Source organism: Onychomys torridus, chromosome 13, assembly GCF_903995425.1.
Source record: "Onychomys torridus chromosome 13, mOncTor1.1, whole genome shotgun sequence".
Taxonomy (NCBI): domain Eukaryota; kingdom Metazoa; phylum Chordata; class Mammalia; order Rodentia; family Cricetidae; genus Onychomys; species Onychomys torridus.
In genome coordinates, this window is record NC_050455.1 from 26,844,187 (window position 1) to 26,858,260 (window position 14,074).

Consider the following 14,074-nt stretch of genomic DNA (forward strand, 5'->3'; position numbering starts at 1 on the left):
CTATATCTTAAAGGGTGTTTAAACACAGAATGAAGAGGATAACACTACGTGCAACACTAGAAAAGTTCGCACGGTGGCGCTGCAGACTAACAATTTGTATAACACGGGCCTCCCAGGATGCTCAGGACACCATTCCCGGAAATCAGAATGCTGAATGTTCTCTAATGAAGAGAGCAAGAGGCATTTGCCTGAGATCTAAGAGAAAAGACTGCTGAAAGCAATTTAGTAAGATTTAATTTGAAATTATTTCACCAAACCTTGTCTGTGTGGACTGAAACCAACAAGATTGACAAGCAGCAGCGCCCTCTGGACTGCATCTGAACAATGGAGAATGCTCTAGCAAAAACGCCAGAGAAAAGGCAAGTGGTTTTCCTTACTATTTTGCTGCTTTTGTGGGAGGCAGGCTGTGAGGCGATTAGATATTCCATGCCAGAAGAAACAGACAGTGGCTACTTGGTGGCTAACCTGGCAAAAGATCTGGGGCTCAATGTGGGGGAACTGGCCACCAGAGGGGCGCAAATCCAACACAATGGGAACAAAGAGCTCTTGCAGCTGGATGCTGAGACCGGGAATTTGCTCCTGAGGGAAAAACCAGATCGTGAGGAGCTGTGTGGGGTGACAGACCCCTGTGTGCTGCACTTCCAGCTCATTCTGGAAAACCCTGTGCAGTTCTTCCAAACTGACCTACAGCTCACAGACATAAATGACCATGCTCCAGAGTTCCCTCACAGGGAAATGCTCCTAAAAATTCAAGAAAGCGTCCAGCCAGGGACTGTGTTTCCTCTGAACGCAGCTCAAGACTCTGACATAGGGAGCAATGCTGTCCAGAACTACACAGTCAGCCCCAGCCTCCATTTCCATGTGGTTACTCACAGTCGTGCTGATGGCAGGAGATACCCAGAGCTGGTGCTCGACAGAGCCCTGGACAGAGAGGAGCAGCCTGAGCTCACTTTAACCCTCATTGCTGTGGATGGTGGGTCTCCACCCAAGTCTGGGACCACCACAGTTCGCATTGAAGTCGTGGACATCAATGATAATGCCCCCCAGTTTGTACAGTCGCTCTATGAGGTTCAGGTCCCTGAGAACAGCCCCGTTGATGCTGTAGTTTTGACGGTCTGTGCCAGGGATTTAGATGCTGGGATAAATGGGAATGTAGCCTACTCTCTGTTTCAAGGCGGTGGAGTCCCTCACCCATTTGTAATAGATGAAGTTACAGGAGAAATTCATCTTAAAAGGATATTGGACTTTGAGGCAACTCCATATTATAACATGGAAATTGTAGCCACAGACAGGGGAGGTCTTTCAGGAAAATGTACTGTAGCTATACACGTGGTGGATGTGAATGACAACGCCCCTAAACTCACCATATCCTCACTCACTACTTCAATCCCAGAAAATGCTCCTGAAGCTGTAGTTGCTGTTTTCCGTGTTTCTGACCCAGATTCTGGGGACAATGGAAGGATGATGTGTTCTATTCAGAATGATCTTCCGTTTCTTTTAAAACCCACATTCAAAAACTATTACACTTTAGTGGCAGAGGGGCCACTAGACAGAGAGAGCAGAGCTGAGTACAACATCACCATCACAGTCACTGACATGGGCACACCCAGGCTCACAACCCAGCACACCATAACAGTGCAGGTGTCAGATGTCAACGACAACACCCCTACCTTCACCCAAACCTCCTACACCCTGTTTGTCCAGGAGAACAACAGCCCCGCCCTGCACATAGGCACCATCAGCGCCACAGACTCAGACTCAGGCTCCAATGCCCACATCACCTACTCGCTCCTGCCCACCCAAGACCCGCAGCTGGCCCTCGACTCTCTCATCTCCATCAATGCCGACAATGGGCAGCTGTTCGCGCTCAGGGCGCTGGACTATGAGGCCCTGCAGACCTTCGAGTTCCATGTGGGCGCCACAGACCAAGGCTCTCCTGCACTCAGCAGCCAGGCGCTGGTGCAAGTGCTGGTGCTGGACGCCAACGACAATGACCCCTTCGTGCTCTACCCGCTGCAGAACTCCTCTGCACCCTGCACAGAGCTGCTGCCCAGGGCGGCAGAGCCAGGATACCTGGTCACCAAGGTGGTGGCAGTGGACCGCGACTCTGGACAGAATGCCTGGCTGTCCTTCCAGCTGCTCAAGGCCACGGAGCCCGGGCTGTTCAGCGTGTGGGCTCACAATGGCGAGGTGCGCACCTCCAGGCTGCTGAGTGAGCGCGAGGCTCCCAAGCACAGGCTGCTGCTGCTGGTCAAGGACAATGGTGATCCTCCAAGGTCTGCTAGTGTCACTCTGCATGTGCTGCTGGTGGATGGCTTCTCTCAGCCCTACCTGCCTTTGCCAGAGGTGGCGCGCGATCCTGTGCATGAGGAGGACGCGCTCACACTGTACCTGGTCATTGCCTTGGCTTCTGTGTCTTCCATCTTTCTCTTGTCTGTGCTGCTCTTCGTAGGGCTGAGGCTGTGCAGGAGAGCCAGGGCGGCCTCTCTGGGTGGCTGCTCTGTGCCTGAGGGACACTTTCCTGGTCACCTGGTGGATGTCAGCGGTGCAGGGACCCTGTCCCAGAGCTACCAGTATGAGGTGTGTCTGAGTGGAGACTCTGGGAACACAGATTTCAAATTCTTCAATCCCATTATTCCCAGTAGTGTGTTTCAGGACGCCTAGGTAAATTTCAGTGTCCAAGAGACCTAGGTTCCAAGAGACCTAGGTTTCGTTAAATGAATCAGAATTAGTTGCTTGGCTATTAATATATTTGTTTTGCATTTAATAATGTTTCCTTGGAACAGTGTATTTTACGGTGATTTTATTCGCTGTTTTTTATTGGTGTGTTTTTTCTCTTTTGGATCTGTGCTTCCTGTTTTATCAACACAATCATAATGCATCTTTTTTTCACTAATTTGTATGGTATACCACCTTTTTGTGTTTCTCTGGTCGTTTCAAATAGTGTGCTTACTCATTTCTTCCACTTCATTATAACCGGTTCTTCAACACCCACTTCAGATGCACGGAACTTGCTCTGTCGTTTTCACTTTCACTGCAGCTTGTTAACTGTACGATGCACAGCGTTCACTGTGACAATTTCGGAGATGCGCATACCATGCCTGGATAGCCTTCACCTCCTTATAACGTTCTTTAATCCTGTTGTCTTTCTCCCCACCACACTCTTCAATGCCCCATTTTGCTTTCATGTACTTCTTGTCTTTTAGAGGGTGACTATCTAGCTTAAATGATCTCCAGTTCCATTTCCTTCAGAATGACAATTTTATTCTTGATGCCTGAATAAAGTAATTCCATCGTGCATGTATGTGTTTTCCTCACCGACATCTCTGTTATCATGATAACACACCTTTGTGTACAGCTAATGAAGTGTGAGCATAAGATACAATCATCTGTCATAGTTTTATATGGTTTGTTCAAAAATGGAAGTAGTGTGTTGTTTTATTTATCATCTTTACTGACAACCACATTTAGTATTTCAAGACTTCATTTGCTTTTATACAGGCCAAAATTGCTTCTAAAATGTACCAGAAATAACTTTGCTTGACCTAAGCCATTGCAAGTGACGGAATGTGCTTTCACTTTGTATGAAAAAACATTTAGTGAGGGATGTGTTTGAATGATGAGTTGATTTATAAATGCTGGAAGTAAATGTGGGCACATTAAACTTTCAACAAAATATGCATATGAATGGCTTTTAAGTGTTTTAGTCTTTTTTATTACTAGTACTTGCCATAAATAGGGTGACTTAGGGGAAATTTTCCACTGGTTTCTATCAATGGATTCCTTTTTTCCTATTTCAGTCTGCCTCGATGTATAATTACTTGGAGATGAAATTTGTCAATCCACAGCAGTATTCTACCTACAACATTGTAATTAAATGGGGTACAAATATGATAGGAAAAAACAGTATCATTGGGGAAGTTTAGATTTTCTACAACTAAAAATAACACATGGAAGCAACCAAAACCACAGAATATGCCCATTTTAAGTGAATTTTTAAAAATAGTTTCACATAACAAGCCATTATTGTAGCAGAAATCTTAAAAGGCCTTAATAAAATCAAACCTGAGGCCAGTTAATGGGGTGAATGCTGGAAGATCAGAGAGACAGAACAAGCCACAGCTTCCTCACCTCGCCAGTTCCCCAGCTGATTCTGTTTCCTCAGGCTGGAAGCCTCTGTCTCCTAATTCCAATAGCTGTCAGCTGAACTGCTGCTCAAAAGCCTGAATGCTTAACCAACCAAATGCTCCTAGTTCCTGGTTTTCATGCCTTATATACCTTTCTGCTTTCTACCCTCACTTCCTGGTATTAAAGGTTCACTTCCTGGGATTAAAGGTGGGAGTCACCAAGCCTGGAAGTTTTCAGTGTGGCTTTAAACTCACAGAGATCCGGATAGATCTCTGCCTCCCAAGTGCTGGGATTAAAGGCATGTGCTACCACTGCCTAACCTCTATGTTAAATATTGTGGCTGTTCTATTCTCTGACCCCAGATAAGTTTATTAGAGTACACATAATTTGGGGAAACACAATACCACCACACATTATTTCCTTGGCTAAATTTATTTTTAAAAGACTTTTTGTATTTTACCATCCATATATATCTATTTAGTATTTCAGTGTTTTGTCTACAAGAAAAATTATTGAACTTACAAAAACTTGAGAATTGTTTTGGAAACTCTAGAAAGTCAAGAATTTAATATTGATAGCTCTCAATCACCAGTAAGTGTAGTTGTATAGTCATAACTACACTTAAGTTCTTGCAGGAATGGAGGAACTACTTTCCAAGCAGGAAGCTCTCCAGCATAAGAAATTTTATGTAAATAAGCCTTGTAGTATGAATTCTGAATGACTGGAACAAACATCTTTCCATTCAGCCTAAATACTTGGTATGAAAATTTTGATCATATTTTCATTCTTTCATACATAGCTGCAATTTCTTGGAAATTATGTAATTCATATAAGACAATTTTTTGAGAGACACTATAGTGTATGATATCACACTAAAGTGGGAAGCGCTCTATACATTAATAACCCATTTACAACATGAATACAAAGGATGAGATGCTACTAGTAGGGATGCAAATGCCTGTGTGTGTGTGTGTGGGGGGGTGTCCAATGCCTAGGGTCCAAGATATGTGGTCTGTCACTAATGTGCATCCTCAGCCCCAGATCCTGTTTCGTTTTGTTTCTTTTCTTTTTTCTTTCTTCTTTTTTTTATTTTTTTAATTATTATTATTTTTTTTTTTTTTTGGTTTTACGAGACAGGGTTTCTCTGTGGAGCTTTTTGCCTTTCCTGGAACTTGCTTTGGAGACCAGGCTAGCCTCAAACTCAGAGATATGCCTGCCTCTGCCCCCGAGTGCTGGGATTAAAGGCGTGTGCCACCACTGCCTGAGCCCCAGATCCTATTAGTAATTTAATTTGTGGATGGGCTATATACATTGTTGAGGAAGTTGGCAAAAATTTTTCAAGCAGATAAGATAATCTGGACTGAATTTGAAGACAAAAAATCCCAATAAGTCTTGATTCAAAGTTATTTTTATTTCTGGGCACTTGGAAATCATTTATTCATTTATTTGAATTCCTTTCCAAAACTACTACTACTATTTATCTTGAGATTGGTTCTTTTTCAGTTCTCTCTGTGTAGCCTAGGCTGGCCTCCAACTCTGCTCCTGAGGTTTGGATTAGAGATGTACCACCATGGCTGGTTCTCAAGATCTCTCTATATGGATATTTTACTAAGTGGACGACTGGGGGTGGGTTACCAGTTGTATAGTACTAACTATTGTTGCACTTTGGGTCATTTTGCAAACCCCAAGTCAGATATCAGTGAAAGAGATGACATTGTCTTTCAATTCTCTAGTAATAAGATTACTATTATTTATGTACAAGTTGATATTACTGATATTTCAATGTTTGAAGAAGAAACAAAATTATTATTGATAAATAACTTCAGTAGATGATAAATAGACTAAAAGTGCTCTTTTGGTTTTCTTTAGAGTTTAGTTTGCAGTGCATAATGCAATTTCTCATTGAAAACAGGTGCTCAATTTGCAGTCATTGGGTAATTAACTTGCATCATTTAGGAAATCAATGAATTTCCTGAGGACTTTAAGATTTATCTCAAACTTGTGTACACATCAAATTTCAAAAGAACTATCCATATTCAGAAAAGGGAATGACATTTTGATTTTGTCAGAATAACACCAATCTCTATGAAACTAGATTCTCTAAAAACTCAGAGAATTGTAAAATACTACATTAATCACTAACTTAGTTCCAAATGGAGCTTTTCCATCTCTTTCATTTTAGGAATGGGGAGAGAATACAAGATTTTTCTGTTCATCAATTAACTCTCATAAATCTCTTTGTTGATTCCTTGGTCTCTAATTGCTGCTGCGATTGGCCCCTAGTTACTCTTTACGGCATCAAAATTAAACGAAAATTTCAAGATAGAGGTATAGTTACTTATTTTCAAAAATAATTTCAAAGTATCCCTCATTTTTTCTATAAAGACATCAATCCAGAAATGGAATTACTTTCTTGAAAACCCACTGTCCTATTTTAATACATAACAATAGTTTGGTTAATCACGCACTTAAGGATGAAAATATTTTTCTGCTTTTCTTCTGTCATTCAATACTGTTGGTTACAAGTTTGGTGTCAGCCAGCTTCTCCAGCATTATCTGTAAATCCCTTTTCCTTCCACAGTTGATTTTCCCAAAAGCAGAGAAGTAATAGATCTCATTTTATTTTAGATTGTTTCATTTATTCATCACGTTCTGACATTTGCTATTCCAGAACTCAAAAGTCATATAACACACTACATTTTGATAGCAGTTCTCATCTTCTTTTTCAAAAATTCCACTCGGTGTATTTCCATAACAACTAGTGCTTACCTCACAACTGTCATTTCCTACTTCGGATTTGACCAAATTCAATCTCTTTCTCCCGCAGTCTCTCCTCGTAGTTATCAATCTCTCTGTCCTGAGGGAAAGAACAAACATTGAACCTGTCTAGTCTTTTTTCATGGCCTTAGTCATCTTTAGTGATGATGTTTTATCAGCTCCTAACCTTCTTTTGGAAGTTCCTTCATACTGCCCTGGCTTTACTGGGTTTTAAGAGAGAGACTGGAGATCTCATGATAGTTTACACTCAGGTTTCAGTTGATCCAAGCCTTAAGAATGTTGGCTCAACTTTGTCAGACACAGGTAAAGGTTCCATTTCACTCCTAAAATTGTGTTTGGGCTAGGCCCAACCTGCCTCCGAGCTCATGATTCTGCATTTTCTCTATGAAGAAACAATCTCAGAAAATGTCAGTTTCTTCATAGCTTTTATTGTGTCTTTCAAGGTGTTAGAATGAGACCCTGTGAAAATATTTTATAAAGTCATTGATGAGTGAAAAAACCACATGGAAAGCAGGATGTGATGGCACATACCTTTAATCCCAACACTGAGGAGGCAGATGGTCATGGATCCTTGTGAGCTAGATGCTTTACGAGTCTACAGCATGAGTTCCAGAAGACCGAGCTACACAGAGAACAAAACAAAACAAAGGAAAACACACATGAAAAAAAAAAACTCACAGCAGCAATTTAGGCAATAAATGTGCAAATTTGACAACACTTAGCAACAGTAAGATACAACCCCAAATTGCTGTTCTGAATAAACAGTTGCTATGGTTAGGCTCTCCTGAAAACATGAAATTAACTTGATCCTTCAAAGGCAAATCCCTCCTCATAAAACCATATATCAAACATTACTGTTGTAATAATAAAGATCAGATCCGTAACTACTAAAAAATTCATTTATGGCAGTAAATTATGACAAAACCAGGGAAATATAATGACAGGAGGCAAAATCATAAACCCATTTGCCTTATCACCATTGGTTTGAAGAGCCTCAACACAATACCAACACCAGTAACAAATGAGATTATATTCTACAGCCATAAAAGATTTACCCAGAAACATATTGGCTTAACATACAAAAATCAATACTGAAATATGCCTTTTGGGCAAAATGACACAATTGTCTCAATCAATGCAGAAACGTTTTAGAAAATTTAATAATTGGAAAAGGAAAACAACTGTATACTCACAACCTAAGTAATCTGCATAAATGCAAACATTGCTAAACAAATTCAGCAAGTTTGTAGAACACAAGATCATTACCTTAAAATTAACTATTTCTGCATATTACCATGGGACAAACTGGAGATGAAGAAAAGTCCCTTGGGATAAAAAGGAACAAGACGCTCAGAAAGGAAGCAACAGGTGTGTAGACGACTTTCATACAGAACAGAAGACAGCACTGAAGGAAGCTACAGAAGGCCTGTGTGAGGAGGAAGTGTCTGTGCACCGGAAGACTGCACTGGAAAGATAACTCTCAAACTAGTCGATGACCAAATGGAATTCTTACCAAAAGGCCAGTTCGCGCCCCCCCCCCCAGAAGTTGCTAAGTGTCTCTAAATGCAAGGACTCCTGAATAGTCAAAAAATATTAAAGAAGAACAACTTTAAGGAAATATTCTAAATTAGAAGTCAAATCTTCGGATGATTTGTATATGTTAAATACATGAATAGTATTTTCTATTTGAATACAGGAAATATTTGTTGTTTCAGCTTGCACCACAAATTTACAGCATCAAAGTACTTCATCACTTTAGAATCGGAAGGTTGGCCAATGGTAAATCTCAGTGCACTGTTTTTGGTCTGTAGCTATTGCTCTCAGGTGGTCAGCTGATAAATCAGATCTATGCAATTGTATCTGTGCATCGGAGTATTTCAAAAGGTAATTCCCTCTACAATAATTTATACTACTCACACAAACTGTTGATATTAAACATGTAACTTTGCTTTTTCGACACGGAAAGAACATTCTTTTAGAAATATGATTTCCTGTTTTGTTTACCTGATTATTCAAAACTTACACGTATGTGTTTGAAGACTTGCAGGTTTCTGGTTTGTGTTCATGATTCCTCTCGTGCACAGTAGCGGATAGCCTTACCGATTATGTAGTTTAAGACAAAAACAATGTTGGCAAAGAAAAAAAAAAACTATATACACTTTTAATATGGCATCTTTTGGACATTAAAATGGTGTTTTGACATTGAAAGGTGTTTTGACTTAAAACTAGAACTGTTTCAATTTCCACAAGAAGACACAGGGTGGCGCTGCAGGCTAAGATTATGATTAAAAAGCACTAAAATGCCAGGAATTGCTGGTGTCGATACAGAACAAAAGGCGCAGGCAAGAGCTTTGAAAGCACTCCGGAGCTGTGACGGGGAGTGAGCAAAGATATATTGGACTAATGTAAGATTAACAGCAATGTTGTGAAGATTCCTCTTAAGAAGAAACCAGAAGTCAGGGTTTCAAAGTATTTGGAGATTGCTAAAGGATCGGATGCAAGCATTCACTTTCCCAACATGGAGAAGATGGAGAGAATTCACCCAAACAGGCAAGTGATTCCTTTCCTTTTTATGCTGGTTTTGGTTCAGGTTTGCAGTGAGCCGACAACTCGATACTCTATCCTAGAGGAAACAGAAAGTGGGTCCTTTGTAGCTCATCTGGCCAAGGATCTGGGCCTGAGATCTGGGGACCTGACTGCCCGGTCTGCACGGGTGGTGTCTGATGATTACAAGCAGCGTTTGTTGCTGGATCCTGAGACTGGGGATCTGCTTCTGAGGGAGAAACTAGACCGGGAAGAGCTGTGTGCCTCTGTGGATCCCTGTGTGCTGCATTTCCAGGTGTCCCTTGAAAAGCCAGTGCAATATTTTCAAGGAGAAATACTGATCCAGGACATAAATGACCACTCACCAGAATTTCCAGATAAAGAAATGCTCTTGAAAATACCAGAAAACAGCCAGCCAGGCACAAGATTTTCATTGAAATTAGCCCAGGACTTGGATGTGGGCAGCAATGGGCTACAGCAATACATAGTCAACCCCAAATCTCATTTTCATGTCCTCACTCGAAATAACAGTAAAGGCAAGAAATACCCAGAGTTGGTGCAAGACAGAGCCCTGGACAGAGAGGAACAGGCAGAGCTGAGCTTGACCCTTACAGCTCTGGATGGTGGCTCTCCACCTAGGTCAGGAACAGCCATGGTTCGAATACTGATCCTGGACATCAATGACAATGCCCCCAAATTTGTGAACACCCCCTATGAGGTGCAGGTCCTGGAGAGCAGTCTCCCAGGCTCCCCAGTCCTGACTGTCTTAGCACAAGATGCAGATGCTGGTAACTTTGGGAGAGTTTCCTATGGCTTGTTCCAAGCATCAGATGAAATTCAACAAACTTTCTCAATAAATGAAGTCACAGGAGAAATACGACTGAAAAAGCAATTGGATTTTGAAAAGATTAAATCTTACCACCTGGAAATCGAGGCCACAGACGGAGGAGGTCTTTCTGGGAAGGGAGAGGTGGTGATAGAGGTGGTAGATGTGAACGACAATGCCCCAGAGCTGACCATATCTTCCCTGACAAGCTCAGTCCCAGAAAATGCTCCTGAGACCATAATCAGCATCTTCAGAGTTGGAGACAGAGATTCTGGAGAGAATGGAAAGGTTGTTTGTTCTATTCCAGAAAACCTGCCATTCATCCTAAAATCTACTTTCAAGAATTTCTACACCCTGGTGACAGAGAGTCCACTGGATAGAGAGAGCAGAGGTGAGTACAACATCACCATCACAGTCACTGACATGGGCACACCCAGGCTCACAACCCAGCACACCATAACAGTGCAGGTGTCTGACGTCAACGACAATGCTCCCGCCTTCACACAAACCTCCTACACCCTGTTTGTCCAGGAGAACAACAGCCCCGCCCTGCACATAGGCACCATCAGTGCCACAGACTCAGACTCAGGCTCCAATGCCCACATCACCTACTCTCTGCTGCCCACACACGACCCGCAGCTGGCCCTCGACTCACTCATCTCCATCAACGCTGACAATGGACAACTGTTCGCGCTCAGGGCGCTGGACTATGAGGTCCTGCAGACCTTCGAGTTCCATGTGGGCGCCACAGACCAAGGCTCTCCTGCACTCAGCAGCCAGGCACTGGTGCGAGTGCTGGTGCTGGACGCCAACGACAATGACCCCTTCGTGCTCTACCCGCTGCAGAACGCCTCTGCACCCTGCACAGAGCTGCTGCCCAGGGCGGCAGAGCCAGGATACCTGGTCACCAAGGTGGTGGCAGTGGACCGCGACTCTGGACAGAATGCCTGGCTGTCCTTCCAGCTGATCAAGGCCACAGAGCCCGGGCTGTTCAGCGTGTGGGCTCACAATGGCGAGGTGCGCACCTCCAGGCTGCTGAGTGAGCGCGAGGCTCCCAAGCACAGGCTGCTGCTGCTGGTCAAGGACAATGGTGATCCTCCAAGGTCTGCCAGTGTCACTCTGCATGTGCTGCTGGTGGATGGCTTCTCTCAGCCCTACCTGCCTCTGCCAGAGGTGGCGCGCGACCCCGCCCAGGATGAGGATTTGCTCACACTGTACCTGGTCATTGCCTTGGCTTCTGTGTCTTCCATCTTCCTCTTGTCTGTGCTGCTGTTCGTGGGGGTGAGGCTGTGCAGGAAAGCCAGGGCGGCCTCTCTGGGTGGCTGCTCTGTGCCTGAGGGACACTTTCCTGGTCACCTGGTAGATGTCAGCGGCACTGGGACCCTGTCTCAGAGCTACCAGTATGAGGTGTGTCTGACTGGAGACTCTGGGACTGGTGAGTTCAATTTTCTCAAACCCATGGTCCCCAACTTGTTGCTACAGGAAACTGGGAGGGAAATTCGTGAAAATCCACACTGCAGGGACAGCTTTGTATTTAGTTAAGTGTTCAAAGTGTTCCAATGAATCTAAGAATTGTCAAAATGGCTCTTATATACATTAGTGTAAAGGTAACTACCTTTTTAAAACCACTGCACGAGTGCACGGGTCCTACAGCTCTCATTTTCTCCACTGATATGAAGCATCTCATTATGCCGCAGGTTTAGTATGTGTTTTCCTCATATTTTGATGTCTTTGGTGACTAATATTCTCATAACTATAAATATCTCCATTAGCCTACGATTTGTTTATTTTCTTCTTTAAAGCCAACAAGAAAATTTGAATTTCTGTAGAATTGTGTCACCTGTTTTTGCCATATACCTTTTCCTTTTTAAGGTCTGTATGCATAGCTTTTTATTTGGCCTTAGCATGCTTGTTTCGGCCAAATTCATGTCAAGATGGCCTTCATTAGGTCATTAGTATGCTCAAGTATGACACTTGTGAGCATCATAAATGTTAGTGCTTGTTTTACTTATGTTCTTGCAAGTGTTCCAAATATAGCAAAGTTAAAATTTTCCATTGTTGTTTAATGAAAATTAAAGAGGAAATGTCCTACAATTTGTTATTCCTTTGCTGAAATAAAATTGTTAATCTGTTGCTAAGCATAATCTTTTTAAAAAGCAACATCCAAATCTGAAGTCTGTCCTGACTTCCTCCAAAGCATCCAGGGCTGTAGAAGCATCAAATTTCTCCTTTCCTCATCAAAGCTGAAGCATAAGGTTGTTTCCTGCAGCTTGGCCCACATTCCAAATGAAGAAATTTTCTCTGGATTCTGACTATCTTTCCTAGTTCTTGTTATAGTAACTTCACATTTTTGCTTTATGTCATTTGGTAGCTATGGATTGTTTTTGTTTTGAAAACCAACAGTAGAATTTTGCTTTTTCCTTTTCTTCACTGATGCATAATGTGATTTCAGTTATTTTTATTTTAAATTTTCAGTCAAATGAAGTTGCCTTTCTAGAAGATATGTATTGTTTTGTTCATGATTGAACAGCAGTGCACATACTGAATTACTATTGCTTTATGTTCTGTTCAATGGTAAGCACATTGTGTGAGTCTACCTTACTATATTTATGTATATATGACTATAAAACAGCAAACATTAGACAGAAAATGAGGAATTTAAAAGCTCTCTTTAGCTGGGCATATTGGCCCATGGCCTTATTCTTGCCACTCAGGAGATACAACCTGGAAAGATCTCCTTAAGTTCAAGACCAGTCTGGACTTCAGTAGTGAGGTCCAGGCCAGCCAATGCTATATTGCAAGACCCTATCTCAAAACATAGCTGGAATACTGGAACCTGTGCTGCCTTGCTCCACAGGATCCAGTGAGTAGAGTCTGAAATGGAATCTTCAAGTTGTGCTTTATTTGGAGAGATGGTAATCTGAGAAGGCAGCAAGTCAACACCCTAAAAACTTCCTATGTCTCACTTCTAGACAGCAGATTATACAGGAGGAAGGTGAGGGTGAGGCAGAAACTCTGAATTTTGTCTTATCCCTCTGGGCAGGTTGTAAACCACATTTTTTAGAGTTGTGATGTCTCTGTTTTTCTCACTATCAGCACCTGAACTCTTCAGTCATCCTGTGGATAACATGGTCATGTGCTTCTTGTGCTGCATCTATTTAGATTTGCTGGAATTATCCTTATATTCCTCCAGAGGCATCTAGACAGGGCAGATGTGGTGACTCAGCACAGTTAACCACGTCAACATGCTAAGCTGTTCATGGAGTACAAATAACGTCTTTAAACAGGAGGAAGATGAAAGTGCTCCTATTTCTCTTCTCTGTTCCCTGTCATTTGAAGGTTACATGAATGATGTGGTAAGAGAAAACAATCATAAAACCCGGTTAAAGGTCAGACACCATTACTGTTCTGCCACAGAAAACATGCTGCATGATACAAAGTGAGTGGGCTTAGGTTTCTGAGAATAAACTCACTTGGGGATGAGAAAGTGAGTTCTATTGTCTGTTTGCTTCCATAGAAGTTTGCTGAGTCTGAGCAAACAATAGGTTGGTTGTCATGGAGACAGAGTAAATCAGTCAACTTTGGTAGACTGAAGATTCCACCAGAAGGCCATTTCCATCTCCTAGGACACTTATTCTCCCTGAGAAGACGTGCACAGTTAAAAACTAATAACCTGAGTGCAGAGGCAGGAGGATCTCTGAGAGTTCAAGGATGTGGAATGATGTTTTTCTTGATATGCGTAAATTAGAGTTTGGGGCCTGCAGCACGAAGAAGATGGGAGAATACAAATTCTCAACT

General features: G+C 42.3%; 2 protein-coding genes across 2 annotated transcripts; both read left to right on the top strand.

Moving 5' to 3' along the window:
- Nucleotides 1-3,688, top strand: LOC118594722 (protocadherin beta-6). Its single transcript, XM_036204857.1, has one exon. It carries the CDS (start codon nt 325-327, stop codon nt 2,662-2,664), a length of 2,340 nt encoding a protein of 779 aa, XP_036060750.1. The 5' UTR covers nt 1-324; the 3' UTR covers nt 2,665-3,688.
- A 5,530-nt stretch (nt 3,689-9,218) lies between these two features.
- Nucleotides 9,219-12,367, top strand: LOC118594721 (protocadherin beta-4-like). Its single transcript, XM_036204856.1, has one exon. It carries the CDS (start codon nt 9,425-9,427, stop codon nt 11,816-11,818), a length of 2,394 nt encoding a protein of 797 aa, XP_036060749.1. The 5' UTR covers nt 9,219-9,424; the 3' UTR covers nt 11,819-12,367.
- Nucleotides 12,368-14,074: the final 1,707 nt, after the last annotated feature.